General features: G+C 36.8%; 1 protein-coding gene across 1 annotated transcript in view; it reads left to right on the top strand.

The window, feature by feature from the left end:
- The first annotated feature begins 1269 nt into the window (after positions 1-1269).
- The window catches only part of EZR (ezrin), a 38497-nt gene continuing 11927 nt past the window's right edge, over positions 1270-27839 (top strand). Inside the window, exons 1-7 of the mRNA XM_039358215.1 lie at positions 1270-1486; positions 2858-2953; positions 17068-17151; positions 21534-21629; positions 24605-24879; positions 25856-25939; positions 26215-26361. Of these exons, the coding sequence (XP_039214149.1) occupies positions 2942-2953; positions 17068-17151; positions 21534-21629; positions 24605-24879; positions 25856-25939; positions 26215-26361 (698 nt within the window). The 5' untranslated portion in view covers positions 1270-1486; positions 2858-2941. The remainder of the gene's footprint in view (positions 1487-2857; positions 2954-17067; positions 17152-21533; positions 21630-24604; positions 24880-25855; positions 25940-26214; positions 26362-27839) is intronic.

Here is a 27839-nt window from a genome sequence, read left to right as displayed (position 1 = left end):
TGTTTTAAAATATCAACTGATGCTTTGTAGCACATTATTGCTGCATTTGTAAAATAATGTGTATTTTTCAAACCAAACCAAACCCATTATGTAGGAGGCACATTTTCACATTCATAAGGGCAAGGTAGTGAATAAAAGAAAGAAAAATGCTACTTTTTCTTCCATCTTTTGCTTCCCTGTGGTTGTGGCTTGGGCTTCCTTTTTTACTGCTACCTGCTTCTCTCAGGTGATCCATTTTTGCTTCAGGAAGTTTGGAGGCTTCTACAGGCTACACTTCTTGGGTCTTGTTTCATTAAATGAATTTATTTCCTCAATGGAGAGGATCAATGGACTAACAGGAATACCCTCATCAGGGTGACAGTGATAATAATGGTTTAAGTCAGGGATGTCCAACCTTGGCTATATTAAAATCTGCGGATTTCAACTCCCAGGAGTCCACAAGTCCTAAAATGGTTTAGGTTTATCAATCTAAACCAGTGGTTCTCAACCTTTTTAATGCCACGACCCCCCCCCAACTGGTCGTAAGTCGAGGACTACTCAACCGGTTGTAAGTTGAGGACTACTCAACTGGTGCAGCACCGCTTGCAGAATGGGACTTTTGGCAGGCTCAGCAGGGCAGAGACAGCCTGGACAATTCCTATTGGCTTTTGAAAGCCAATAGAATTAGACTCTATTCAAGAGAGTCTATTCTATTGGCTTTCAAAAGCCAATAGAATAAAAGGGAGTAGCACAGCTAAGGAAAAGGGGGAAAAAATGGCAGACTGCATTGTTTGGTGACCCCCGGGTGAAATGGTTGTTCAACCCCAAATGGGGTCCTGACCCACAGGTTGAGAACCACTGGTCTAAACTAATGAGCTCCTTTCCTAGCTACCCAAGTACCCAGGACTATTCCGACTTCAAGCTGCTTTGTGTCCTAGTTTCTCCAAGAACCTTCCATTACTTCACCATCATTGCTGCACCTTCTTTTAACAAGGCACAAAAGCAGCAAAGTAACTTTTCAGGCTGCATCGGGACAAAAAGATCCTGGCGACTCTGCGCGAGGGGGGACGACGCCCGAAACGGACCAGGCGTCCTTCTTTCCTTCCCTGATTTTCTGGGGGGAAAAAATTTGTCCAGGCGCTTTGCAAATCACAGGACTTGGCCAGGCTGCCAACTGCTTGTGGGCGTGTTAAATCTCTCTCCTCCAGTTCTTCTTTCCTCGGATTGACAAGCACCCGAGAGGCCGCAGCAGCCTTCGCACGTTGCCAGCTGGGTTTCTGGGTTTCACCAGCCCGTGGACTAAGGGGCTTAGGCAGCGAGGCGAGCGACCGGCTGCGCTCGTTTTCTTTCTCTCTCTCTCTCTCAAGACGCCGTCAGCCATATTGACGCGGCCAGCCGGGGAGGGCCCGGGAAAGGCACGCCCAGGGAAAGAGCCAAAGCGGCTGAAGCAGCCGCGCCCCGCCAAAAGCCGCTCGACTCGGTTGTGGAGAGAGGACGCGCCAACGAGGTAAGGCCGCCGAGCGAACCTTCTCTCCTCAGGTTGTCTGCGTTGGCGGGAATGGAAAGCAGGTGGGGCCCCGAAGGACCCGAAACGGCTTCGGCAGGCTCTCGCCTTCGAGGCGGTAAAGGAGGAAGAAGCGCCGGGGGGCGGACAAGGCTTCGGCCACAGGTGCCGCGGCGGGGGATTCCCACGCTCTGCTTCTCTCTCACAGGGAATTTGGGCTTTCTCGGGGCGGGGATTTGCGCCTTGTTTTTGTTTTTTCCATCCCTCAGCCTCTTTTTGGGCCTTTGGGACAAACTTGGCGCTTTCCGGGTTTGCGGAAAGTGGAAGTCTTTCCCTCCCTCCCTCCCTCCGAGTTCCGCGGAATTCAACGAAACTTTTTATCCCAGGAAGTGGGCGAAAGATTGCCGCTTCCTGAAGTCTGGTGCCACGACGGTTTTGCCTCGCGCGAAAAGCCCCTCTTTATTTAGGAAGACCCGCCATCTAGGCGTTGGGTGGCATTGCGCTCCTCCTCAGGTCCGTTTGCGGAAGACGACGCGAAAAGGCGAGCATTTCCTCGCCCGATTTGGCTACTAACATTGAAGAACGGAGTTACTAAAAGAATTTAATCTCCCCTTTCTCGGGCAGGAGTGAGAAAAATAGAAATCCTTAACTCCGTGTACGTGAAAGTAAAGGTGGCACTCCAGTACAAAAGGAAGCCATTTGTGTCCCCGGGGTGGGGGCGTTGAACAAAAAAGAGTCTTTCCCCCACACATTGAATCGCTGAAAACACCTTTTTAACTGATCAAGAAACGTCTCTTTCCTTGTTCACGATAGTCTTGAAGTGCACCAGAGAGCAATTACCGATCCCCCCCCCCTTCCCCAGGGTTAAGATGGACCCTCTGTGTGCTTTAGTCCTATACAGAATGGGCGCCTGCAGCTTGCTTATTGCGGAATAGTCCTAATCAGATTGCAGCCGTTGTCTTCTAAAGGGAGCAGAGTTTGAGAAATACGAGCTACCGGTATCAACTGGTAGCCTGAGAGGCTTAGCACAATTTTCCCTTTTGAGGGGTTTCGTTGATTCTCCTGTTGCTGGGATACTGGCTTTAGATACCACCCCCGAGAGAGAGAGTCAGTCTCTCTCTCTCTCTTTCTCAAGAATCTTGAAATTATAGCTGCTCTTATGGGTGTGGCTGGCAAAATGACCTTCTCTACTTACAATTGGATTCTTTTTTTTCCTACTGGGTGAGGCTGCTGGTTCTGTTTCTTTGCAAAGTGGTGGTGTTACTAAGTAATTATTGGTCATGAGTGAATCATTTTTTTGCTTGCTTAACTTGCCTAAAGCTCCTTAACTATGTCATGCGTCTGAGTTGGTCTTCCGTGTAACCATTCTACCAGGTCTCCTGGAAGCAAAGAGGATATCGGTAAACTGCTGTATGAATATTTGGTCTTGGATCAACAGGAAAACCTCAGGAACTAAACATGCCGAAGCCGGTAAGTTAAAACAAAGTTTACTTCTTTTATGCTTGTTCCAATTAAAGTTCCCTTTAGTAGGAGTTGTAGAAATTATCATTTATAAATCTGTACCTACGTGTAAGATGTTCTTTAGGTGCCTTCTGAATCTAAAAATGCAAAGAAATCTATAATCTTTGATTAATATTTAATGAAATTATACTATTAATCATGGATTTTTGTCTTCCGATTCCGAATCTATTCCATTTTAATTGGAGTAAACCTCCTTAACATTATTAAAACAACCCTCAATTGACAGCTATAAAAATTATCATCATAGCAAAAAGCTATGCATTTTTTTTTTTCCTGGCAAGAAATCTAGGGAAAGAGAGAAAGATTTGGATGGCATAATGTAGATATGAGACTAAATAAATTCAACTATACAAATGCAACAAATTTTTATATAAATCTGACACACTTTGTACTTGTATATTGCCTGGTTTGAAAAAAGTTGAATTTAGATTTTGATGGTCCTAAGTAAAACTAATGTTTTATGAGATCTAAATCTCTCTTGTGTTGTTATTAATGTGGAAAGAACTGATTGAGGCTCTGACAAATAACATGGAGGTAAAAGGTACAGTTTTGGATTCTTCAGGATTTTGACAATAATAACTAGTAGTTCCTACACCAGCTGGCTGCAGTGCTTTGATACAGTAAAAAGGATTGGCACACTTTTGGCTTTCTTACTAATCTTTTCCCTCAACTTCCAATTCCTTGAGTGTCCCTGTTAGCACCGATTTGCAGACTACACTTGAAGTATATGTTCCTTATTTCTCCAGTCAATTTTCTTCATACTATTATTTGGCTAATGTGTATTTTTAATTTTTTAATTTATTAGAACATGGATATTCCCACCTATGGTTGTCCATATGTGGACTGCTTATTGTAGCTATAATATATTGGTGTCCGACCTAGACTTAACATTGGCTTCCTGTTGACTTGTTGAAATGTAAAGAAACATAAGGACACCATATCATATAATTGTCCTGAATTCTGCATAGCTTTTATGCATGTTCAAATCTTGCGCCTAGGTTGTGTAAATTTCTTAAGAAAACTAAACTTGGATCTTTAAAAAAAAAAAAAAAGTTGATGTGAGAGTAGTTCACTGTTTCCAGATAACAAATTGAGAAATTCTGAAGAACATTTCATGTGTTTATCAGTTTCTTCTGTGATTCTTCTCTCTATATTAGAATGCTTTTTCCTTTGTTTCTGGTGTGGTTGTTCATGTCATATTGTTCATTCTTTGGACCCAAGACTGCAGATATTGATTATGCAAGAATGGATTCCTCTGAAAAAATCTGGACCTTGCTTTCTCTCTCTCTCTAACACCCGGTTCCACTAATTTACACTAATTGTATCTGGCATGCTCCTTCCTAAGTATCAGTGGCATTAGCTATTGTTCTTTATTGACTGACAGGAGAGACGAGCCTTTGTTCCTTTGGCCATGTTTTTTTCTGTTTATTTTGAAAATGTTTGGGGAGGGAGTCCCATATTTTCCCCAGAATTAATATTTAAAAACTTATCTTGAGCTCTCTAGATGACATCAAATATTACGCTTAAGAAAGCTTCAACTATTCAAGTGTTTCTTTTCAATCCAGCAATATGCACTGAAATACATCTTCTGTGCATGAAATTTCATACAATATGATTTTTTAAGAAATTATTTCATTTAATAGGATTCATGAATAGCTGCTTTTAGAATTCTAGCTTAGTCAGAAAATAGAGCAATTAATAACCGTGACTTTTCATTTAAAAATTCTACACACTGCTTTTATGGACAAAAAGTAGAAAGCAATAATGTGCAAAATAGTCTGTTCCATGTCTAGTACACTAATGTACTAGTACATTTCTTGTCCTGAAAGATTAACTTCCAGAAGGTTGCCAGTCTAACCAGGAATGGCTGGATTGTCATGGAGGAAGAGGAAGTATAGAACATGCTTTAAATTCTTCAGAAGTTTGATCTCCAGAGCAGATTGTTTTGAACATTCCTATTACAGATAATCCTCAACTTATGACTGTAATGGAGCCTGTCCATCACAGTTAGAAGTCATAAAGTCTTAAAATGAGTTGGTCACATGGCCCAATTGTATGACCATTACATGAACACAACAGTTGTAAAGTGTTCACTGTCAGCATTACCACAGCAGTTAAATACTTTACTATGGGTGTAGTTTTCCAAAAAAACAGAGTGCCGATAGAGAAACCATCGTAAAATGTGATCATGTAACTGCAGGATATTGCAAATGACCGTAAGTGTGGATGTAATGCCAAGACCCAAAAATACTACTGGGGAGGCAGCCATTGAACTTTAAATCCAGGTCATAAGTAGCCCCAAGTTAGATCCCTCGAAACCTCAAATGGTTGCAAGTCAAATACAACCTGTAAAAAAACTCCTGGAAGGTAGATTCTTCACATTTTTCATCCTATAGTTCAAGTTGTAAACTTTTTTATGTGTGTGCAGATTAACAGGAGTGTCTGCTGTCATTCCCCCTATGACCTTGGACTGTGCATTTGCACTGAATGGCTGATGTTCTGAATTACTTTTTCCCAAGTCATGTGGAAGCAAAGAATGTGCTTCTCCAGCAAAATCGGTATCTAAAAAGCTGTTTAATAATGAACTTGGAATTTGGAAAGATGGCAGAGTTCATTAGCTTCACAAAAGTAGGTTTCTTCCAAGAAGATATTGCTGTAATTCATCTGGGTGATTAAGGCTTAAAGGAGCTGCATTGCATAGACACAATATCTTGTTGTGCAATGGATTGCCGGAAAATTCTATTAATATTCCATAGAACACACAATATCTTGCCATGAAAGGGTCAGGGCCCGAGAGCCAGGGGTCCATAGTTTCTGTTATTCTAGTCAGCTTGTTTGGAGAGATGAGTCTCAATATCAAATCGTACTGCTCAAACTGCAGTTCTGGTTATCCTTTTCTGGAATTATTATAAACTTTGCTCTCTGTGACAAATCTACAGAACACTCTCTTCTTCCTCGGCTTCAGTTTTCTGTAGCCACATTAAATTTAGTGGGAAATTTAAAAAGCAAAAAAAAAAAAAAAGATTAGCCCATAAGTGAATTAGAATTCCAATGTTGCAAAGTTTATTCCTGAATACTTGTTGCTTTTTAAGAAATCATTGTGAAACGTTTACTTCTTAAAAGCACACTACTTATAAGTAACTCTGAAAATCTATTAACGCTATTAGTATTAGCAAACAAAAAAGGCCAGCACAAACCCGTGGAGGGAAAAGGATCTGATTGATACCTTAAAAATAATCATGAGCTACAAAGGAACACCTGGTGCACTGATCAGCTATTCAGTGGGTAGCAATGGAGCTGGCCAAGTCAATGAAGCCTGGAGGCATGGCAGGTGCTCAGCAGTTTGTCTTTTGGAACAGAGGTGGTGGCAGCAGATTCTTCTGGCAGTAACAATGTTTAGTGGCAGGGACTTTTAAAAACACCAGGGAGCCACAGAAGGCTGCTAGGAAGGCCATATGATGTGCAGGTATGTAATACAGTAAATAGACTTGGTTACGTTAAGGAAATCAGGTCCACTCCAAAGCCACAGAAGACTAGAAAAGTTGAGCTAAAGGGCCTGATACCTGGGGACATTTTGCTAGTACAATTTCTATTTTTTTTTTTTCAGGGAAATTTGCAGGCATGAAATGGATGCAAATATACAGCTCTTTGACCTAAAAGATAAAATAGCTAATTAATAGGATGAAGATATAATGGTTCTGTGTGTTCTTTGTAGCTCATAGCTATCTGTTATAGGGGTTTTTGTAGGTACAGCATAGATCAGGCATGTCAAACTCGCGATGTCACGTGACGTCGTGCGACGTATCGGAGCTTTTTCGCCAGTGCCGGCAATGGGGTGGGCGTGGCTCCAGTATGATGAAACAGGCCCGCAGGCTGGCAGTTTGGCACCCCTGGCATAGATCCACAGATTCAGTAAGCTGGGCCTGTGGAGATTGTAATAATTAAAGCTATGACTTGAGAAAAAGGAAGATTAATATGCTTGCACAACTGCTGCTTTTTGTGTTTCCACCCATAGAAGTTATTTCATAGATAGCAAGTTAGCACCTTAACTTTGAGAGACAAAAAAAAGTTAAGGTGCTCAGTTTTTTACATTTTATTTTTTAGAAGGCCTAAGGATTCCATTTGTCTTTTCTTCCTTTTTTAAATCTTGTATTTGTCAATTTTCATAAAGCTCTAATTTTGTTCCCAAGTCTAAAGTACATAGTATGCTTTATTTCTTAAGCAATCTTCTAGGAATCCTTATTCCCATATTACACAAGGTAATCAGTTAACAAAGGGATTTTTTTGCAATTGTAGTCTAGAAATGAATTTGTAGTTAGAATGCTGTGTGATACTAAGCAAACCATGGTTTTAAAAGACAACAACATAGGAAGCCAACCAACATACCCAAGTTATGACATTAGATATTATCTTTAAGATCATTAGTTTTGAAATCAAAACTAACATTGCCAGTTCTGTAATGCTGTGGTCTACTTGTTGCGATGATTAGGAGTATTATATAGAGTTCTGATTGTTAAACTTTTATGAGTATTGTGCATCTGGATAAAAGTTACAAAGAAAAATCAAATTGATAAAATTGGAACTCATAATGTTGAATATCACCTAGCCTAGGAATGAAATGCAGCAGGAAGAGAAACTAATTGAGAATACCAAGAACTAGCACTGAGCTATATATATTCTTCACAATGGGGAAAATGTAACACATGTGGATTTTATTTGGTGGGGGGAATGATAAGGGTCATAAGATAAAACTCTTCAAAATTATTCATGTTGTGGATAAAGCGGTTAGAGAGGTTTGTTTTCTCAAAATACTAGATGTGGAATCTACTTAAGGTTTTTCATAAGGCTGAATGATTGACAAACAGCAGTACTTAAAACAACATATAGTTAACTTTCTGTATGAACATATTCTTTATAAATCTTCAGTTGATTTAGTTGATCATTGTGAGAAATCATTGTGCGAAATAGATTACTGCAGGGATGTCAAACTGCCAGCCCGCAGGCCAGACACGTCATCATCCGGAAGCCGTGCCCACCCCATTGCCGACAATGGTAAAACCGTCCCGATACGTCGCGTGTTTGACATGTCTGGGTTACTAGATTAGACAGATCTTTGCTCTGGTCGAGAATACAGTTTTCATTTTCTTATGTGTAGGTGAACTCTCATGGGCCTCCAATAAATTTATAGAAAAGTTTATAATTGGTGTATTTTTCTTATTATTTGCTGAAGTATAGTAAGTAGATATTATTTTCCTAGCCTGAAATGTGAACTAGGAGTAATTTATTTTGATGTTTTTTATAACCGTAATTCAAATCAATGTTGAATTCAGTATCTTTATTAATACTTTCTCAAGTTCAGTTGCTGTACCTTTAAATATACTCTTGCTGTTTTCTGCTGCCATCATATATTTCCATGCTCCTTCACCTCTTGATCCTGAATAGTCTGCGCTGATTAAAAAAGAACTACCCTCTTCTACAATCTGAGGCTTTCTACACTACTCAATCAAGCAGCATAAAGCAGTACAATGAATTTACTAATCAGGCGCTGTGATAGGGTTCTGTTTCAATATGACCTCCTGGACTTATGTCTAAGTTACACAAGAATGTTCTGTGGGCTGAGGAAAAGTTCCTTCATCTAATCAACAAAAGCTGCTTACAGTATGTTCTTAACTGTGCCTGAGTTATATTTGTCACCTGACATTTAGAAAAAGTTTTTTCCAGTCTTTCTCTCCCCCCCCCCCCCTTCTGCTGCTAATTAATGCTGGAAAGCAGAAATGTTGACGTGGTCTGAAATGTAAAAAGAGACAAGAGGCACTGGTTTTTATATTGTGATAGTGAGGCTATAGTACTAAGATTTGGAAGCATGGCTGAGTACTTCATGCTGTCCAGGCTCAGTTTTCCACATACCTAGTAATTAGCAGTTCTTTGACAGGATAATTAGAAAAGGAAAAGAACCATCATAGGGGATTACCCTGTTTTAAACATATTAGTCATCTACTAGTTTCAGTAGAGAGAAGATGGGGATCATTTACCTTTTTCCTCCAGCTCTGTGATACCTATCCTAGTATTACTGATTCCAGCTTAGCTAGGTGATCTTAACAACTAAGCAGGACCTGCTATTGCACGTGAACCTGACCATTACAATATTGCCCTAAACACCCTGACAGTTTTATTAGATTGCCCTGGCCTAAAGAATATGGGTATATTAGACTTAGTTCAAGATAGCAAGCTGTCTGAAGCAGACACCTATTTTTCTTAAGAAAGAGAAACTTTGGAATACAAAGTGTATCTATCCCACTGCTCTATTTTTATAAGTTAAAGAGTGACTTACATATGGCGGCAGGCATCAACTCGCTGTGAAATAAACATTGATTCGTGAGCTTTTATTTTGTCCTGAATTGTTCTTTAAGCCATCCTGTGATACTATAATGTAGCTATGTTAAAACATACACTGAAGAGTAAGATTCTTAAAACGCATCCTTGTGCTAAATATATTCTTGGTTGTCTTTAAAAGATAGTCATTAATGATTGGATATATTCAGTTCTTATTGAATAGCTTTAAATTTTGTCTTAAACCTATTCTAAAGCATAAATTAGAAAAATAGTCAGATTTAAAACTAATTGTGACAAAAAAATGAAACCTGTATATCAAGGGGTTCTCAACCTTGGCAACTTTAAGACTTGTGGACTTCAACTCCCAGAATTCCTCAGCCAGCAAAGCTGGCTGAGGAATACTGGGAGTTGAAGTCCACAAGTCTTAAAGTTGCCAAGGTTGAGAATCCCTGCTGTATATGATCATTACATGGTTTTCCTATTTTTTTTCCAAGAATTGCAAACTATTATTTTAATGTCTTCTAGGAACTGAAGGTAGAATGTTATACAGAGAAATGGAATGGCGGAAGTTTCCACCAAGCTTCTGTAACACAGAATTTGCATTCTTTATAAATTATGCAAATTGGGGAATGTGTGTGATCTCTTGTTTTGCAGAAATTATTTTGCTAGTCGAGGATGTAACAAGAACTCTTACAGTATGCTTCACAGGCCATTTGTTTACATACAGCTACTTAAAAATTTTGAGTTTCAGTTGTTATTAGGAATACACATAAGAGAAAACAGCTTTACTTTTAGAATATGAAAGTGTTTTTTGAGTTGAGAAATAATAATATTCAAAATAATACAAGTGTTTTCTACAGTTCTATAGAATTGTGGCTTGCATTCAATCCTATTTATATCCTTAGATGTTAGGTGATAACTGAATTGCAGATAAAAGAGAAACAGGAAAGGAGTAATTTTTTTCATAAGAATGTAGAAAAGGCATTTTTTTTCTGTTGCTTTGTTTTTGGGACTTGTGCTGGAGCGTGATTACATTGTTACAGATTAGCCATGTGATTCTTCATGTGCATATACACTAAGTTACTGTGGCTTTGAAATAAACAGCAAGTTGAAATGGGATAGGAAATCTTATTAATCAGTCCTATTGCAACAGTAGCTGGCCAATTCAACTTGTAGTGTATTATTAATTCAGCAAATCTAAGTAGAACGAAGGGCTAAACTACCAAAAATACAAAACGTCATAGAATTATTAATAGTAAAAATTATTTCATTAGTTTGAATAGTAATCTAATTAATTCCAGTTTGAACTAACATAGTAAGAGCAAAGTTTAAAATTTTCATATCTCTAGCAAAATTCAAACTTTATTCTGGATCAGGTCCTCTAGCATTTGACTTATCACACTAATTGGTTATTGCATGATATTGTGAATGAGACATATTTAAAAATATCAACATATTTCTTAACATTATTTTTGCCATCAGCCTCAAATTTATCCTGATACCTTCCCCCTGAGTATTAAAATTTCATTGTTGGGATAGGTAAAAGAAAATCACCAGACTTAGCTGGAAGGGAGTGGAAATTTCTAACAATTGATGTTCATGCAGGTGTGAATGTAATTCTAAGCACCTTCTAAAGATATACTACAATAGTTATCTGGTATGGGCTGGTAGGCAAAACTTTATTTTAACATCTTTATATTATTTATTTTATATTTCAAGGTATGTCAGAGCATTAGCAAATCTTAAGAGAATATATCCAGTGAAAGCTTTGGAAAAACTGAATAGTTGGTTATGGTACCAAAAAGAAATATAGGTGTTCTGGAACATGTAAATTGTGTTTGAAAATGATGCTGTATTATTGTCTCAAATATCCCATTGTAAGTTTGATTTAGAATAAAATTTACATTAGTATACTTACCCTGTCTTTTCAACATTCTACCCTATTCCTCCAAGTCTCTTCCTTTTTATATAGTTACCTTTTTAATCCATATTTTATCTTTTACCTGTATTTAGGCTTCTTGCTGGGCTAATAAACTAGTTGGTTTACCTTGGATTTAGAATATGTACATTGTAGCTTGTATACCATGAGATATATACATATAATGTGTGTGTATAAAATATGTGTGCGTAAGCCAAATTGCTATGGCTTGTTTAGTACAATATGTGAAGATTAATACTATTTCCAGTATGTCAGTACACAAGTAAGCTCTATTCACTTCACTATGACCTAATCATCTTTTTGCTGATTTCATGTAGTAGGCTCTATTCTGTGAATTCAGATCAAAGATGGGAGGGGAACTTTGGGATAAAATGTGATATTTTAAATATGATTCTTAGCTTGTATAGTAACACAATTATATTTCTGGAAATGAGTACTCATAAAAAGACAGTTCATTATTTTTCTTTGAGTGTCATCCCAAAAATGAATTCCTTTGGCCTATTGCCATATTCAGTAGACATAGACATTGCTCTTCTTTCTTCCTGCCTTCCTTAATAAGTATATAAGCTTTTGGAACTTAGAACTATTGAGGCTGAGCAACTGTTTTGTAGCATTATCGTTAAAAAAAAACCTTAAGTGCCAATTTGCATACAGCTGTTAAAACAAAGCAATCTGCTTGGGAAGACATTTGGTACAATTGCTGCTTTCCTCTTTGTCCTTTTCAGTCTCTGCAACATAGAAACATGAATCATTTGTCACCCTAATTGGACAGTGATAACCCAATCAGCGTAAATATACCCAGCGTAATTCAACCATGATTACTTTAATTGCTTATATTCTGTGGTGAGTTCTGCAACCTGTCTTGCCCTACTTCTGTGAATCAAGGCCCAATAACCAAAAGAGATTCCATCCTCTTTCCAAAACGATACAGCATGCACCCAAACCTCGCCCCAAAGAATTGGAGGATCAACTAATGAGAGAAATTATTCTATGTGATGTTGGATGTAGCTCATTATCTGAAACAGTGCAATGTCAACAACAATTTTAAAAAGTGGGGGACTCTTAAGATCTCTTCTGTCCTATCCTTATCAAAATGGCACCAAATGCTACAGCTGCTACTTGGTAAAAGTAAGTCGAATAATAAATGCAGGAATTAATTGAGGCACATAAAGACTTTGCTGAGAGGAAGTAGAAAACTTGATAGGAGCTGTTAGAAAGAAGCAAGCAGCTTCTTTTAGATGCAAACCCAATAGGAAATTTAAAGATAGGGAAATAAAAATACATTTTTAATTGCATTGTGGAAATTATTATATACAGTAGTAATACTTTAAATATATTCTTAAGCCAATCTTCCACAATCTGTTGCCTTGCCGTGCAGATATTTTGGTCCAATTCTTATAGTTCACAACTTTTTGTTTTTGTGTATTGTGCTAGCATTTCAGGCTGTTTGCTTTTTCAAAAGATTAAAATAATACACCTTGTTACGCAAGCCCCTTCGCCACGACAAGGCAGTAATCCATAAAGGGGACACCTTGAAACTAGACAGTATGTAACATTTTCTAGATTTTAGTTATGATAATTTAAGTTATAATGTATATGAAATGTAAAAGGTTTAAACAGCTTTGGTTGCCCAGGGCTAAATAACATCAGGGTTTTTAAGCTATAAAGATCAAAGTTCAAACTGTATTTTGTGACTTTACACTTGTATCGCTTGTTTTCTGCTGACAACAGAAGACAGCATACAAGTAACACTTCTGCAGCTAAAAGATTTAGATTATTAAAATATTCTCAAGCAGCAAGATTATATTTTTATGATTCCTCTTAAAATCTTGTATTAATATGATTAAACATATAAAATCATGAGATTGTGAATTGATCACAAGTAGTATAGTAATGGTGCATAACATATATAAAGGTGGAATTCTCAGTGAAAATAAAGAGAACGTTCTTGTCAAGTATAAAATTTACACAGAATGTTTATATATGGTAGCTACTTAACTCCAGTGTTCAGATGACTTGTTAGAGTCTATTTAGTCTACACATTTTATTCCTTTTCTCTACAGTTCTCCATATTCTTGGAATTTAAAGCACTATTGAGATGAAATGGCTTTACAGCCATTATATTATCTGTAGTAAGATTTGATAGTAGAGAACAATTTGTTATCCCAGAATCCTGTGCAATCCCTGAAAGTCTTACGTGCAACTACCAGATCTCTAAAATTGTGTAATGTTTAATCTAGTAGAAGTGGATGTGTGTTATAAATACACGAGTGGGAAGTAATTATTTTAGTTGCATATAACTGGAAAGACCTTTGTACATAACAGCATCTAAATTACTTGGCTTATTGCCCCCAAACTGATAGAGGTGTATAGACCAGCTTAGAGCCTGCAGGAGGGAATTATTAGGAAATCCACAAGCTGTAGGCTAGACCAGAGGCCTCCAACCTTTTGGGCAACAGGGACCAGTTCTGTGGAGAAAGGTGTTTCTGCAGGCTGGAGGGGGCGTGGTTTTGTGTGCTGCCTGCATCCTGCAGATCAGGCTTTGGTTTATGCAGCCCAGTTTCTGGCATGCTGCGGCACAGTGCCGGTCCACGGATTGAAGGTTGGGGATCCCTGGGCTAGATGGAAAATTACGTAATAACTCAGAAATGGCCATTGCAAATGACTTTCTGTTTACTGCTTTGCATGGTGCTAATACTAAAGTTTATGATTTGTTAATCTTTTGTGTTTCAAATGAAAAATGGTTTCTTTTCTTTTTTTTCTTATATAATCTTTGTTAAATAACTTTTCAATAGAATAAAACCAGTACAAATTTTGAATCACGAAGAACAGGGAAAAGAAATAAAGCAAAAGAAATAGAAAAGAAATTGTAATTCTTTTGTGTTTTAAGTGGCAAATATTTTGTTTCTTTTCCAAGAAATTAATGTTAGCAAAGAAAAAAAAGTATGACAGATATAGTAGACTTCCAATGGAGCAATTACGTAATTTGTATTATTAATCAAAGCTAATAAAAGGAACTGTTTTGTGTTATGGCTAATGAGTGTTACATGCATGTATTTTCAGAATAGAATAACAGAGTTGGAAGGGACCTTGGAGGTCTTCTAGTCCAACCCCCCTGATCAAGCAGGAGATTCTATACTATTTCAGACAAGTGGTCGTTCAATTTTCATTGTCCAGTATTATATAATATTATACGAATATACATTTATATCAATGGCCCCCAACCTTTTGGGCCTAAGGGACCAGTTCCGTGGAGAGAGGTTTTTCCATAACACTGGAAGAGGCGTGGTTTTGTGTGTTGCCTGCATTCTGCGGATGGGGCTTCTCTTGTTTGTGCAGCCCAGTTTCTGGCATGCCACAGCCCAGTACTGGTCCACGGACCGGTGGTTGGGGACCTCTGATTTATATAATAGTATTTGCTTTTCCCCAGTTGTTATCTGGCTTGGGTCAGTTTCCAGGAAATCAGAATTGGAAGCTGCTATTTTGTCCTCCCCAGGTTTTTGTTAATAGCTGCCTGCGTACATGGATTTGTGAGTTGCATACAAGCATATAAGAAGAAGGCAATGATAATAAAGTATTACAAGTAGTCTTTGACTTACCAGTGACTTAACAACTGAGGGAAGTTAGCCCAGAGAAAGAAATATTAAAAAAGGCAGAAAAATATATTTTTCCTCAAAAGGACTTTTTAAAACCAAACCTGGCCCCAAATCTATCTCTCTGGCCCAAGCAAGACTTTAGCCCCATACAAATGCAGATGTAAAACCATCAGAAAGTTGGAGCCAGAGAAATCAAGAAGACAAAAGAGAAGATCTGCATACCCCACCCAAACTCTAGGAGTCATTAGCCCCATCACCTGGGAAGCAGGATATGATAATAGGATTAAACCACAGATATGAAGGCCTAGACAAACACTTAGAAACAGCCTCAAGGTTCATGCCACAGGAACAGGAAACTATTCCAAACAAGGCTAGAGGGGGTATAAAAGCCTACTACCCCATGTGCTCAGCCCTTCTCTCCTCTGCACTTTCCTGAAGAACCATCTTTCTGCAATAAACTGTAACCTTCTTCCCAAAGCAGTCGCCATGTTTGCTTATTTATTCCCGGCTTGGATGAACCAGGATGAAGACTTACCTCTAACACAACTTAACAGTTGTTAAAATGTTATAATCCATTCTTGAAGTTATGACTGCCATACCACCCCAGCAGTCACATGATCACATTTCAGATGTTTGGCAACCAGCTCACATTTACAGTGGGTTGCAGTGTCCCATGATTATGTGATCACATTTTGGAAAAAAATTTTTTTGCCATTTTCCAATGATGTTGGATTCAGACTTATGACCATGCGGTTCATTTAAGAACCCAGTGATTCACTTAACAGACATTGTAAAAACAATTATAAAATTGAGTCCAGTCACATGGTGACCCAACTTATGACTACAAAACTTACAGCCAAAATCCCAGGGTCAGTTTGGTCATAAATCAAGGACTACTGTACAGTATTCTCATCCTTATTCTGTGTATTAGTGTAAAAGTCTTTCAATGAAAGTATAATTGTACACTGCCAACAACACTAATTATTGTTTTATATTTTCAGTGCTATGTTCTCTACCATATTGGTAGCCATGAAAATTTTCTTATGTGACCTTTAATGCAGTCTTCATTGATCTAGTGCCCTTAAAATGTGTTGGTGAGCTCTAATCATCTACTACCCAACAGGGAGTTGTAATCCAATAGTATTGTGAGAGGCATTTAAAAGGCCATTCTTATATATTAATTATGCACCCCCTAACATATTTAAATTTATAGAAGAGCAGTCTTCTTGAAATTAAAGAACTTTAAACAAATCATTCTAAAGTACCGTATATGCCGGCGTATAAGACGACTTCCGAAAGCGCTAAACTCGGCGCCAAAGACGGGGGTCGTCTTATACGCCGAGTCGTCTTATATGCCGGAAATACTGGTAGTTTCCGGCGTATAAGACGACGTTCTAGGAATGCGGCTCGGCGATAAAGACGGGGGTCATCTTATACACCGGGTCGCCGAATACGCCGGCATATACGGTATGTTTTTCACTGAGTGAAAATAGAAAAAAATGGATATATCCAAAGTAACATTTTCACATTATCCATATATATCAGATGAAAAGATAAAGATGTAGCTGTCCTGATATAAATCTATTAATCTTTTACTAGAACCATAATTTTAAGTGCCTTAACATTGTAGTTGATAATGTTTGAAAAAAACATTGAAAATTGTAAAAATTAATAAGTTAAACTTAACATGCAGTGGAATTTAATGTCCTTTGTTATAAACAGCCAACAGTACCAATAACTAATAATAGAACAAAAGACCAATACAAATTGCCAATCATTTGTTTTGTAGAGTGGGATTGTTAATTGTTTTCATGGCACTCATTCTTCCTTGATTTCATAACAATATTTTCAGTAAATGTGAAGTTAATGTTGGCTTCCGAATAGGTAAGAAACCTGGCAACAGTTTTTCAAAGTTTGGACTAATTGTTTTATATATGCAGCATTCAGTACTAAATACTATTCAATATTCTAAAAAGAGGTCTATCATATATTTTGAAGCTAGAATTATCAATTTTAATATTTTGCTAATGTATTGATTTTAGCCAGAGTCATTTGCTAGAGATAAGTGGCTGTATGAAACAAACCAACTATAGCTCGGCTTTTCAAATTAACATACTTTCCTGTAATTATCTACTAAATTGGGAAATTATTGGACCTATTATTTCCTTATACATTGTTTTAATCTTTTCCTCTAGGTCAATGTTCGAGTTACCACAATGGATGCAGAACTAGAGTTTGCCATCCAGCCTAATACTACAGGGAAACAGCTGTTTGACCAGGTTAGTATAAGCATGCATGGAATTTAAAAAAAAAAGAAAGAAATTGCAGGTGCGAGTTTGATTTCTGATTAAACAGAAAAACTTGAAACCATGAATACCACAAATTAGCATTCATCTCCTCTTATCTCTACAGCACATTGACCATCTCTACCTATTCTTAAGCTAAAGAAAACAAAACTACCACTTACGCTGCTGTCAGCTGCAAGTTCAATAAATGTGGTAGTTGACATTTCATTTATCATTCTATTTAACATTAAGCTAGATTTTTGACTTTCATTTTATTTTCATTTCTTACTATTAGCTAATAAAAGTTCTGCCATGCCCTTTAATATATTTCTTGTAGATAAAAAGACAATGTACATTCTTGTCTTGTTCCCCTTCCTATTCTGAATCATTTCATTTTCCTAGACTCATTTCTTGTAGCAATTGTTTATTCATTGTAAAGGTTCCTCGGAACACATAACACAGATGTGTTATGACACATCTGTTAGCCTGAATATAACCAATATTCTGGTAATATTTTGCAAATCAAAGGCTTTGTTATACTGAACAGAACAAATTTAAACCTCTTAATATCTTTTGTTCTTCTTATTACCTACCTTACATTAGTTATCTGATCATGTATTCCTCTGCCTTTTTGGAAACTTGTCTGTTTATTCCACATACAACTTCATTTTTCATTGGATCTTAAGCAAAAATTTGTTTTATTAAAAAAACAGCAACATGGGCTTTTTTTTTTGCTTCTGTTTCTCTTAGATTGCTTTCATGTCTTCTTCATTAATATATTTAACTTAGCTATATATTTTCCTGTGATTTTTCCAAACCTCAAGTTGTATCTCATTTTTTTCTTATATTCATTATTTCTTGATATTTTTAAGTGAGGTAGAAGGAGTTAGGAACCATAAGCAGTCCACTGGTTGCCTGTATTCGCTATAAAATAGTGCATTAGCTTTTCCCACCATTGGGTTGGGATAGCATGTTTACTGGATGTTTACTAAGTCTGTTTGAAAATACTGGATTAAAATTCTGACAGAAATCCTAATGTTCTTCCTTGAAATTCTAATTAGATTGACATAACAATGACATTAAATACTCCAGATTGATTATTGGTGATGTTAGACCTAATAAATGTCTCCCCCCCCTGTGAAATAGTAATATTGAACTTGTCACCCTTGGTATAAGGATAATAAAACACTAGTGTGAGGTTGAAGATTACATGAGTAGGTACTAAGTGTTCTATTTGATGATTAATCAAATTTGCTATTTGATTGCTATTAATCTATCACATAATTCTTTTGTAATAGGAGCAATACAAGTTTATTTTATTAGATGCTAGGAAATAAAATCAGTTCCAGTGGATGCAATCTAAAATGTTCCAGAATGATAAAGGGAAATGAGTAGACAAGTCACTTTACAAACTTATTTAAAAGAAGCTTATAGAACACATTTCCAGATAACTGAACAATATCTAAAGTAGACAATCAATCAGGCATGCTAGGATAGAACTGGAAACATGTAATATGATTCTCCACAATATATTAAATTGATAGTTTGATACAAATATCTTGAGGAAAAGTGCTTTGCTAGAGAATAAAGGTGGATATGAATTCCGTGGACTATATTCAACTTTGTGAATGGAAAGATTGAGAAGTTACATAGTTATTTCCTGTTCCTTTATTTCTGATATAATTGGCAATCCTGCACATTGATTCATCTTGTTTTTAGTTATCTGCCCAGTTCTTGTATTCATCTCAGCTTGGCTCTGAAATGGATTCAGAAAATCCTTAAACTAAGATTCTTTAACAACAATTTGCAAGATGTTCAGTCTAGGCTATTATCATGTTCTCTATTGGACAATTCTGGTGTTGTGCTCTCCCACTTTTTGGTTTCAGGAAAGCCAATCTGGCCAATTGCTTGCCTTTCTAGGTATACATACATATTCTTTATATACACATGTGTACACTCAGAAATATAGGCAAAGTTAAATTAGTTCTATATGCACAGCTTCCAGACTTATTTTTTTATTTTTTGCTTTTTTCCTGCTTTTCCTGACTAACACCTGCTACAGATTCTTTTACAACAGGTTTTCCTTGCTAGTGTAATAACTATAAAACTTGCCTTACTTCCTCTATTTGAAATTCAGCAGGATTTTGGGGGGATGGGGGTGTTTAATTACTATTTTTATTATCCTGAGCTACTTACTTTTCCTCAATGTTATAATTCTGGTGCATTTATATTCCAGCCCATGTAAATAACAATCAGAGAAGTCATACAACTTCAGCATACCTATCCCTGAACTGTGTCTTTTAAGGAAGCAGTTCCCAACATTTTTTTTCTTTTTTCATTAATTTTTACAATCTTTATTTGGGAATTCAAGCTTCTATATGTCTTATATTTTACTGCTGTAAGGAAATATGCCCAGTAATTTTATTTAGTTTCTCTACATCAATATAAAGTTATTTTTACCTTCCTTATATCATTTTCTGTTCCCTACATGAAATGAAACTAAACAATGCACTTTTTCATGTTATCACATATGGGGATTGTGATAGCTTCATGATCCGCATAATTGTTTTATGATGATTACTGCTAATTAGAAGTTGGAAGAGACTTTATCTTAAATTAAATGCAGTAACCAGAGGGAAACTACAGCTACTAACTTATTATTTCACTAGAGGCAAGTTAGTCAAGCTTTCTATCAATAGCCTACAATTTCTTCAAATTGGTGAATAAATGGATAATGCTAAAATAAAACTTCAACAGCAGGATAGGCAGCATATACATTTAGTAATAAATAAAAAAATAAATGTATTCTTTTGAACTTGATTTTCTGCTTTAGCCTGGTACCCATTGATTTCTCAAGGTAGGAAGATTCTCCCAAAGGTTTTCATATCAGTATATAAAATCTCTCTTGCTCATATCCCACCACTATTGTTATTCTTCAGATTCTACAAATATGAATCATTCTTCTATCACACAAATATATCCTTTATGTTTTGGCTGTTAACAGGAAAGCTAAACTGCTTCACTTTTCCTTTTCTCTGAATAATGCTTATGACTCATTCTGAGGCATTCAGGTCAGGAGTTCTGTGTTCCTCAGTTATGTACACCTTGATTTTTTGCCAAGTTGCTATGAGTGACCACCATTTCTAGAAGGTGGGAACAGACAGTGTCATTCACATATACCCAATCACAAATCCTCCAGGAAGGTGGGAACAGTGTCACCCACATATACCCAATCACAAATCCTCCACTTAAAGAACAGTATTTTCCTGCTTTTGTTGAAAAGGCCAATCATAAGTCACTTTTTAGTGCCATCATAACTTTAAATGGTTGTAAATTGAGGACTACTCATATAAATAGTTAATAGCAATTTCACCAGGTTCCTTCAATTTCTTATAGAATTAGGTTGCTGATTAGGAGCCCCAGTTTATTCCTCCAGAAATTTTAAACTATGGAACATCGGAAGCTGTCCATTTTTTTAGGCCACATAACTGCACAGGATCAGGAAGATACCGTAAATGCCGGCGTATAAGACGACTTCCGCGAGCGCTGAAATCGGCGCCAAAGACGGGGGTCATCTTATACGCCGAGTCGTCTTATACGCCGGAAATACTGGTAGTTTCCGATGTATAAGACGACGTTCTAGGAATGCGGCTCGGCTATAAAGACGGGGGTCGTCTTATACGCCGGGTCGCCTAATACGCCGGCATATACGGTATATGTTTGAGTTTAATGAATGAGCAACAACATGTGCTTGCCCTCTGTTGCTGCTCCCTTAATACTGCTTTAATTCAAGCAGATATTTTCCTAAACCTGTGTTCAGGAAAAGGCATTGTTTATATATAAAATAACTAATAGCTACAAAAGGGAAGCAACCATAATGTAGAAATATAACTTTTGACATTAGAAATAATCTTCTACCATGCAGATTTAATTATAGTGCATTAGTCTTCATTGATTTATAAAAGATGTCTTCAGACAATGTTGCCATTTTTTTTTTATTAAGGTGTTGTCATTGTTTAAAAACAGTATGGGTCCAAACTGAATTTTCCTTGGGCAGGATTCTAAGCCTAATGTGGTTACTGTTATAAATAGTATAATAGTACTGTTATAAATGATCTTATTTCAAGCAGCAATAACTTTAACATTTTGAATTCAATCTAAATAATTGTTTTTTATTTTAATCTATCAGCATGAACAGTATGTCTTTTATTCAGTCTTTTTTTTCTCAGCTGCGTTTACAAAGTTAAGCATCGATGCAACACTTCTTGTCATTTGCTTGACATGGTAAAACTTTAATAGTTTAATATTACCTGTATGAATTGTCTTAGGAAGTGTTACATCTTTAAATTCAGCTTTAACCTTTCCTAATTTTTCAGGTGGTGAAAACCATAGGCTTGCGCGAAGTATGGTACTTTGGTCTTCAATGTACAGATAATAAAGGTTTCCCAACCTGGCTGAAACTTGAGAAAAAGGTAATGAAATAAACTAACTTTGATGGTTAAAGGTCCAAACATAGGTATGCACTATTTAACTTATAATCAGATCCATCTAAATCTTTTAAGTCAAATCACAGTCATTTCAGTGAAAAATAACATGTTTATTATTTGCTGTCATCATTATTTGCTATTACTGCTTTATTTGTATTTAAGTCTTTTAAAATAATCCTGCAAAGCAGTTCAAAAGCAGTGCTTATTTATAAGCAAGCAAGTAGATGATAATGCCAGAGAAAGGGGACATATACAAAAAGTTCAGTTAAGCAGGATTCTGGTAATGGTTATCACTCAACCACCATTTTCTTTCTTCAAGGATTTTTTTCCTAAGTAGCCAGCACTAGCATCAGTAACAGCACTTAGATTTATATACCACTTCATAGTGCTTTACAGCCCTCTCTAAGAAGTTTACAGAGTCAGCATATTTCCCCCAGCAATCTGGGTCTTCATTTTACCAACCTCAGAAGGATGGAAGGTTGAGTCAACCTTGAGCCAATCAGAATCGAACTGTCAGTCAGCAGAATTAGTCTGCAATACTGCATCCTAACCACTGCACTACCAGGGCTCTGAAATAATTGTTGAAATATTGACCAGCAAAACTCAATAAGAATGGGATATTTGACAATTCCCTTAGCCCTAGCCACTTTCTTTAGGATCCAGTGCTATTAAAGTAAAGCAATTTGTTGAGATGATGTTTAGGCTTGGGTACTGATAAGAAGAGCTAATCACAGTTATGCGTCTGCTATCCCACTTGAATAATAAGAACACGTGCTACAGACATCATATTTAAGTCTATGTGCTAGGACAATAATAGTCTGCAATGGAATGTAGGACAAGAAGCCATTTATATCTTGAAGTATACTTAGCAGGCAGGGCAGAACCATCTAAAGCAGATTTTCAGTACATCTAGCAGTTGGTATTGTAACTGTCAGGTTTTTATTTATTTTTTAAATGTATAAATAAAGATTGTTGGCTGTCTGGTGGAGACCAGTAAGCTGGCAAACTGAGTGTGCATTCACAGTATATGCATGCATGCTGAGAATCTGAACACAATTTAGTGTCAACATTCCTTTAATCTATTCATAATATGGACATTGCACTTATTTCAGTTAGCTCAGTCTCTTGGTACACATAGATAATTTTCTAAATACTTTTCAAGACTAGCTGTCAATGTGCCCAGAGTGGCCTGTTCTTATAGATCACGGATGTCAAACTTGCCATGTCATGTGATGTGTTGCAACGTATCGCAACTTTTTTTTGCATTGCTGGAGCTGGGGTGAGCACGGCCTCCGTATGATACAACTGGCCCGTGGACCGGCAGTTTGACGCCCCTGTTGTAGATGAATGTTCCTATAGATATAGTGTGGAGACTAGTTAAGATATAGGTCTTCATAATCCACACTGATTTAAAGAATTCTCCCAGAAAATTATTTTTCCACTGATCTATTTGTAATCATTCATAGGAGGCATAAATAGTATTAATATCTGTTAGGGGGAAAAAGTAAAGATATAATCTGATTCTGCACTACTTAATTCAAGTATTAAAACAGTATGATAGTATTAGAAAAAAAACATACAAAGTTTGTATTAGTCTTTCACTAGTCTTTCCAGATTGTGCTCAGTTCATGCAAAGTAGAGGTTTCCATCTCTCTCCCCTTAATTTTATAAAACTATATAATTATAGCTTTTGCAGTCAGTTCAATTGAACTGACAATTGAAACAACTGTGTCAACTATCAAAGTTAATAGATGCTGTTTAAAATGGCTAATCCTATATGCTTAACACAGTTTATTTTGTGTATAATAGGAATGCTGATGCAGAAAAAGCAATTTAAAGGGACTATATATATGTATCTGTAAACTCAGGTTATGTTGTGATACTGAGATAGAGAAATTGCAAGCAGTCAGGAACACATAATCTAAGCAAGATAATGTTTAAAATACTAACACCATTTTATTTTTCATTATTGTAATCCAGATGAGTTATAATGATGGATAACTTCCCCACTGGGTCCTTATTAAGCAAATAAACAAAGAACACATGGAGGGAATAAATATTAGGAATTGTTTCTAGCTTTCCCTACCACAAAGCCAAATGTGTAAAGAGCAGCCTTTTTGGTTTTTTGATAAGACATTTCACTTCTGTTAAGTACTAAAGCAATTTCCTTTTCTTCAGTGCAAAACGTTTGTGTGTGTTAGAGAGAGAGAGAGAGAGAGAGAGAGAATATATATTCATGCCCACTGAAAGTTAAACATCTCCTGACAGTGCAAACATCCTGGAAGATAGTTGTTCTTATTTCTAAGCTTATCAAATCCTGATGTTTGCTGAGTCCTATGGAAAAAACAACAACCTCAGAAATGTAGAGATTTCCTTGTTCAAACAACCCTTCCCCCCATGCATACATGTAACTATGTTATAATATGACCCATATTACAAATAAAGGAGAATATTTATAGCTCGGGGTTGAACTGAAGGGTCCTTGGTGCTCTCTGAGCCTGGTTATTCCCTTGCAGATGTTTCATTTCCCAAACTAAGTAAGATCATCAGGAGCACTGATAATGTTATCTAGTTTGGGTGATGAAACATCTGGAAGAAAACAATCAAGCTCAGAGAGCACCAAAGACCCCCCCCCCCCATGGCCTTCCTAACAATTACTGAACAGCACTATTGATCAAGTGATAGGAAGCAGAAAGGCAAATGAAATAGTTGTTTTAACATTGGTATTTTGGGGACAGAATAGCTTTTTATACTTAAGTAGGGGCTGTTGTTTTTACAGATTTTAAATAAGTTGATTTTTTTTGGAGCAGGAGACAATCATAAGTTCAAAGATATCTAATAACTTGATAATAAAATTTTATTATTGATTGGAGTTGGGCAGCATCAAAACTGAATAAATAAATATCTTGTGTTCAACAAGTTAGTATTTCATAATTTACTGATACTTTATTGCTATTTAGGTCTCTGCTCAAGAAATCAGGAAAGAGAACCCTCTCCAGTTCAAATTCCGGGCCAAGTTTTTTCCTGAGGATGTGTCTGTAGAGTTGATCCAGGACATTACACAGAAGCTGTTCTTCTTGCAAGTCAAAGAAGGAATCCTTAGTGACGAGATCTATTGCCCACCTGAAACTGCTGTCCTTCTTGGATCTTACGCTGTGCAAGCCAAATTTGGAGATTATAATAAAGAACTGCACAAGACTGGGTATCTCAGTTCTGAACGCCTGGTCCCCCAGCGGTAAGCACTGTTGAAATCCTGAGGCCCAGCACTCCCCAATTCTATTGAATGAGCTTCCAGATGAGAATGTGGGATGTGTGAAAGATACTAGAACAGTTTTTGCAGTTGTTACAACTGATAGCCAATCTATTAAGAAAAGAGTGACACAATAAAATGAAAAACAAAATGAGTTTTGTTTTTCAAAATGTTGACAAAGCTAAAATACCAGTAATATAAAAGAACTACAGTATGTTGTAATTTTCATGAAATTTAGCAGAATTTGAGATTTAATTTTTTTTTAGAATATTAGGGATGCTCGTTGCTTATGGGGTCCTAGTACTGCACATAATATTTAGCAACTAAACATGGCAGTGAGGCTAATACTTAAGGTTTTGAGTCAATTGCTATCTCACTTCCCAAAAGGATGGTTGTTATAGGGAAAATTAAAGAAGCTAAGTATACCACTTTGAGGTCCTACAGTAAAATGTGATCTAAACCTAATGAAAGTTGGAATGAACAAATGGGAAAATATTATCAACATAGAGCAGGCACGCTGGCTGAGGAATTCTGGGAGTTGAAGTCCACAAGTCATAAAAGGGCCAAGTTTGAAGACCCCTGACATAGAGTGTCAATTGAATAGGTCTATTATTTCTCAATTCACTTCTGGTTTCAGTTAACAAATTAATAAATTGCTGCTACTTTACACTGCCTTAAGACATTAGTTTGTACCCATGGAGCTCTTGGGTACAAACTTCATGGGACAGGGATGTTTGCAGACATTTGCACATCCTTAAAGAATAACTTTGTAGTAAAGCTAGAGTTTAATCATTAAACTTGTTCAAGATTCATCTTTTTAAAAAAATCTCAAAAATGTAACTTTTTTTACTTTAAATGTTCTGTGCCATCTTTTCCATATACCCAATTTTGCTAGCATATGATATTTTTGTAAATAAAACAAATTGAACCTTAAATCTCATGATATATCTTTATATTTTAGAGTAATGAATCAACATAAGCTATCCAGAGAACAGTGGGAAGAACGAATTCAAGTATGGCATGCTGAACATGGTGGAATGCTTAAGTGAGTTATTTCATTGAATTTTTTATATAGGCAAAGCCAAAGATGATTGAGTAGAGATAGTGAAATAATATTGAACACACAGTGTGGAAAAAACAAAAATTGATAAATGGAAGAAAGGGTTAGTAAAGTGCTGATATTCTATAGGGAGGTGAGTTGGTTCTTTTAGATCTTTTCTGTTATACCTAGCAGTCTTAAGTATTTTATTTTCCCAGAACTCAAAGTTCTGCATCAGTCTTGAAAACAAGTCTTAACGTTTCCTATTTTGTATTAACCAGAGAAAATGCCATGCTGGAATATTTGAAGATTGCTCAGGATCTTGAAATGTATGGAATCAACTATTTTGAAATAAAAAATAAGAAAGGAACAGAACTTTGGTTGGGAGTAGATGCACTTGGGCTCAACATTTATGAAAAGGAAGACAAGTAAGTGGAGATATTTGTAATCCTTTGTCTAAACAGCTGTTCTTGTGCCAAAGAATTACCTCATCTGTGATGTGTACTTTTATAGCAATCATAATTGCTAAGGTCACCTTGCCTTTCAGAATATATGCTAAATAATATTGTGCTGGGGTGCATATGACTTCAATGTCACTTGCCTTGCTTTATCTCTTAACTGCTTAAGCTCATGTACAGACATGTGGTTTCAGAAAGACAGGCAGGGGCTACAGGGAATAATTATTGTATGGCTTGTCTTTATTATTATGTATCATACCTTATTGATAATTCTAGAAAAAAATCAGAAGCCAAGTCCATTTTCACTTGTTAAAGTATTGGACAGAAGCAAGAACAATCATCTGCAGGAAGTAGGACAGAGATATGAGCCAAAGGATACTGTAGACAACCCATGACCTGTTGGCACATTCTTCTTTCCGTATACAATATAGGTTTATGCTGTTTGCATTCCCCTCAAAAACTTCAGGAGAGCTCTGGTGAAATTACTTCCTCCACCACTTCAGCTGACCCACAGAACTTCCTGCCATTTGTTAAGAGGGGAGGAACAAAAGGAGTGACAGACCACAAGGAAAATTGCACCCCACACTCCCTATTCTGGCATGTCTCCAAAACACCCCTCCCTCCAGGGAGGAAAAGGACTCACCCTTTGACCATCAATACACCCCAGCCAGACCTACTCTGCCAGCAAGCATCTGAGTCACTCATTCTTCCCTTACCGGCCACCACTGTTAAAAGAGATTTAAGATTTCAGCCTCAGTTCCAAAGCAACCTGTCAGTCCTTACTGCCAACCAATTGGGAACACGAGCCAAAGGGAGATGGGGGGGTAAAGTCCTCCCATTTTTCCTTGTGCCAAATAACTTAAGAGTTTCTGGGAAGTATAGTCAAAAGACATGCCGCTGAATCGGCCACAACTCTGCCAAATGTTAATCATGGGTCCCTATTTTTGGATGTATTTTGTAAATTAACCTATTTGAGATACGTTAAGATATGTTGATTCCAAAATTGTTGCCTTATGATGCATTGTCTATGGAGATTCTCATAGTTATCCCAAAGATGCATTTTTCACGAGGCAACTGGACTTTCTTGTTTTTCTTTGAAGACGTTTCGCTTCTCATCCAAAAAGCTTCTTCAGCTTCTTCAGCCCCACCATCCAGTCAGAGCTGAAGAAGCTTCTTGGATGAGAGCTGTGGTTCATTAGAGTAACCAAGTTTAAGAAAATGTATTCACAGTATTGCCACCATGTAAGAAACCTTGCTTAATCATTCAGGATTCTCACTCAACTTTCTCCTCAATGGAGAATTTCCATTATGCTCAGTTGAGAGCTTTTTATAATCGCTTATTCCATGCTAGGAACCATTAGTGTGAAATGATTCTTAGCAAACAGGTTGGCTTTTATAGGGAAACAGCTAGGTAAAGTTAAGTTGAATTCTTGGAATACCAGACTGAC

This window comes from Crotalus tigris, unplaced genomic scaffold (assembly GCF_016545835.1).
Source record: "Crotalus tigris isolate CLP2741 ecotype Arizona unplaced genomic scaffold, ASM1654583v1 scf7180000019007.31208882:3723066, whole genome shotgun sequence".
Taxonomy (NCBI): Eukaryota; Metazoa; Chordata; class Lepidosauria; order Squamata; family Viperidae; genus Crotalus; species Crotalus tigris.
This window is presented reverse-complemented; position numbering and strand designations above follow the sequence as displayed.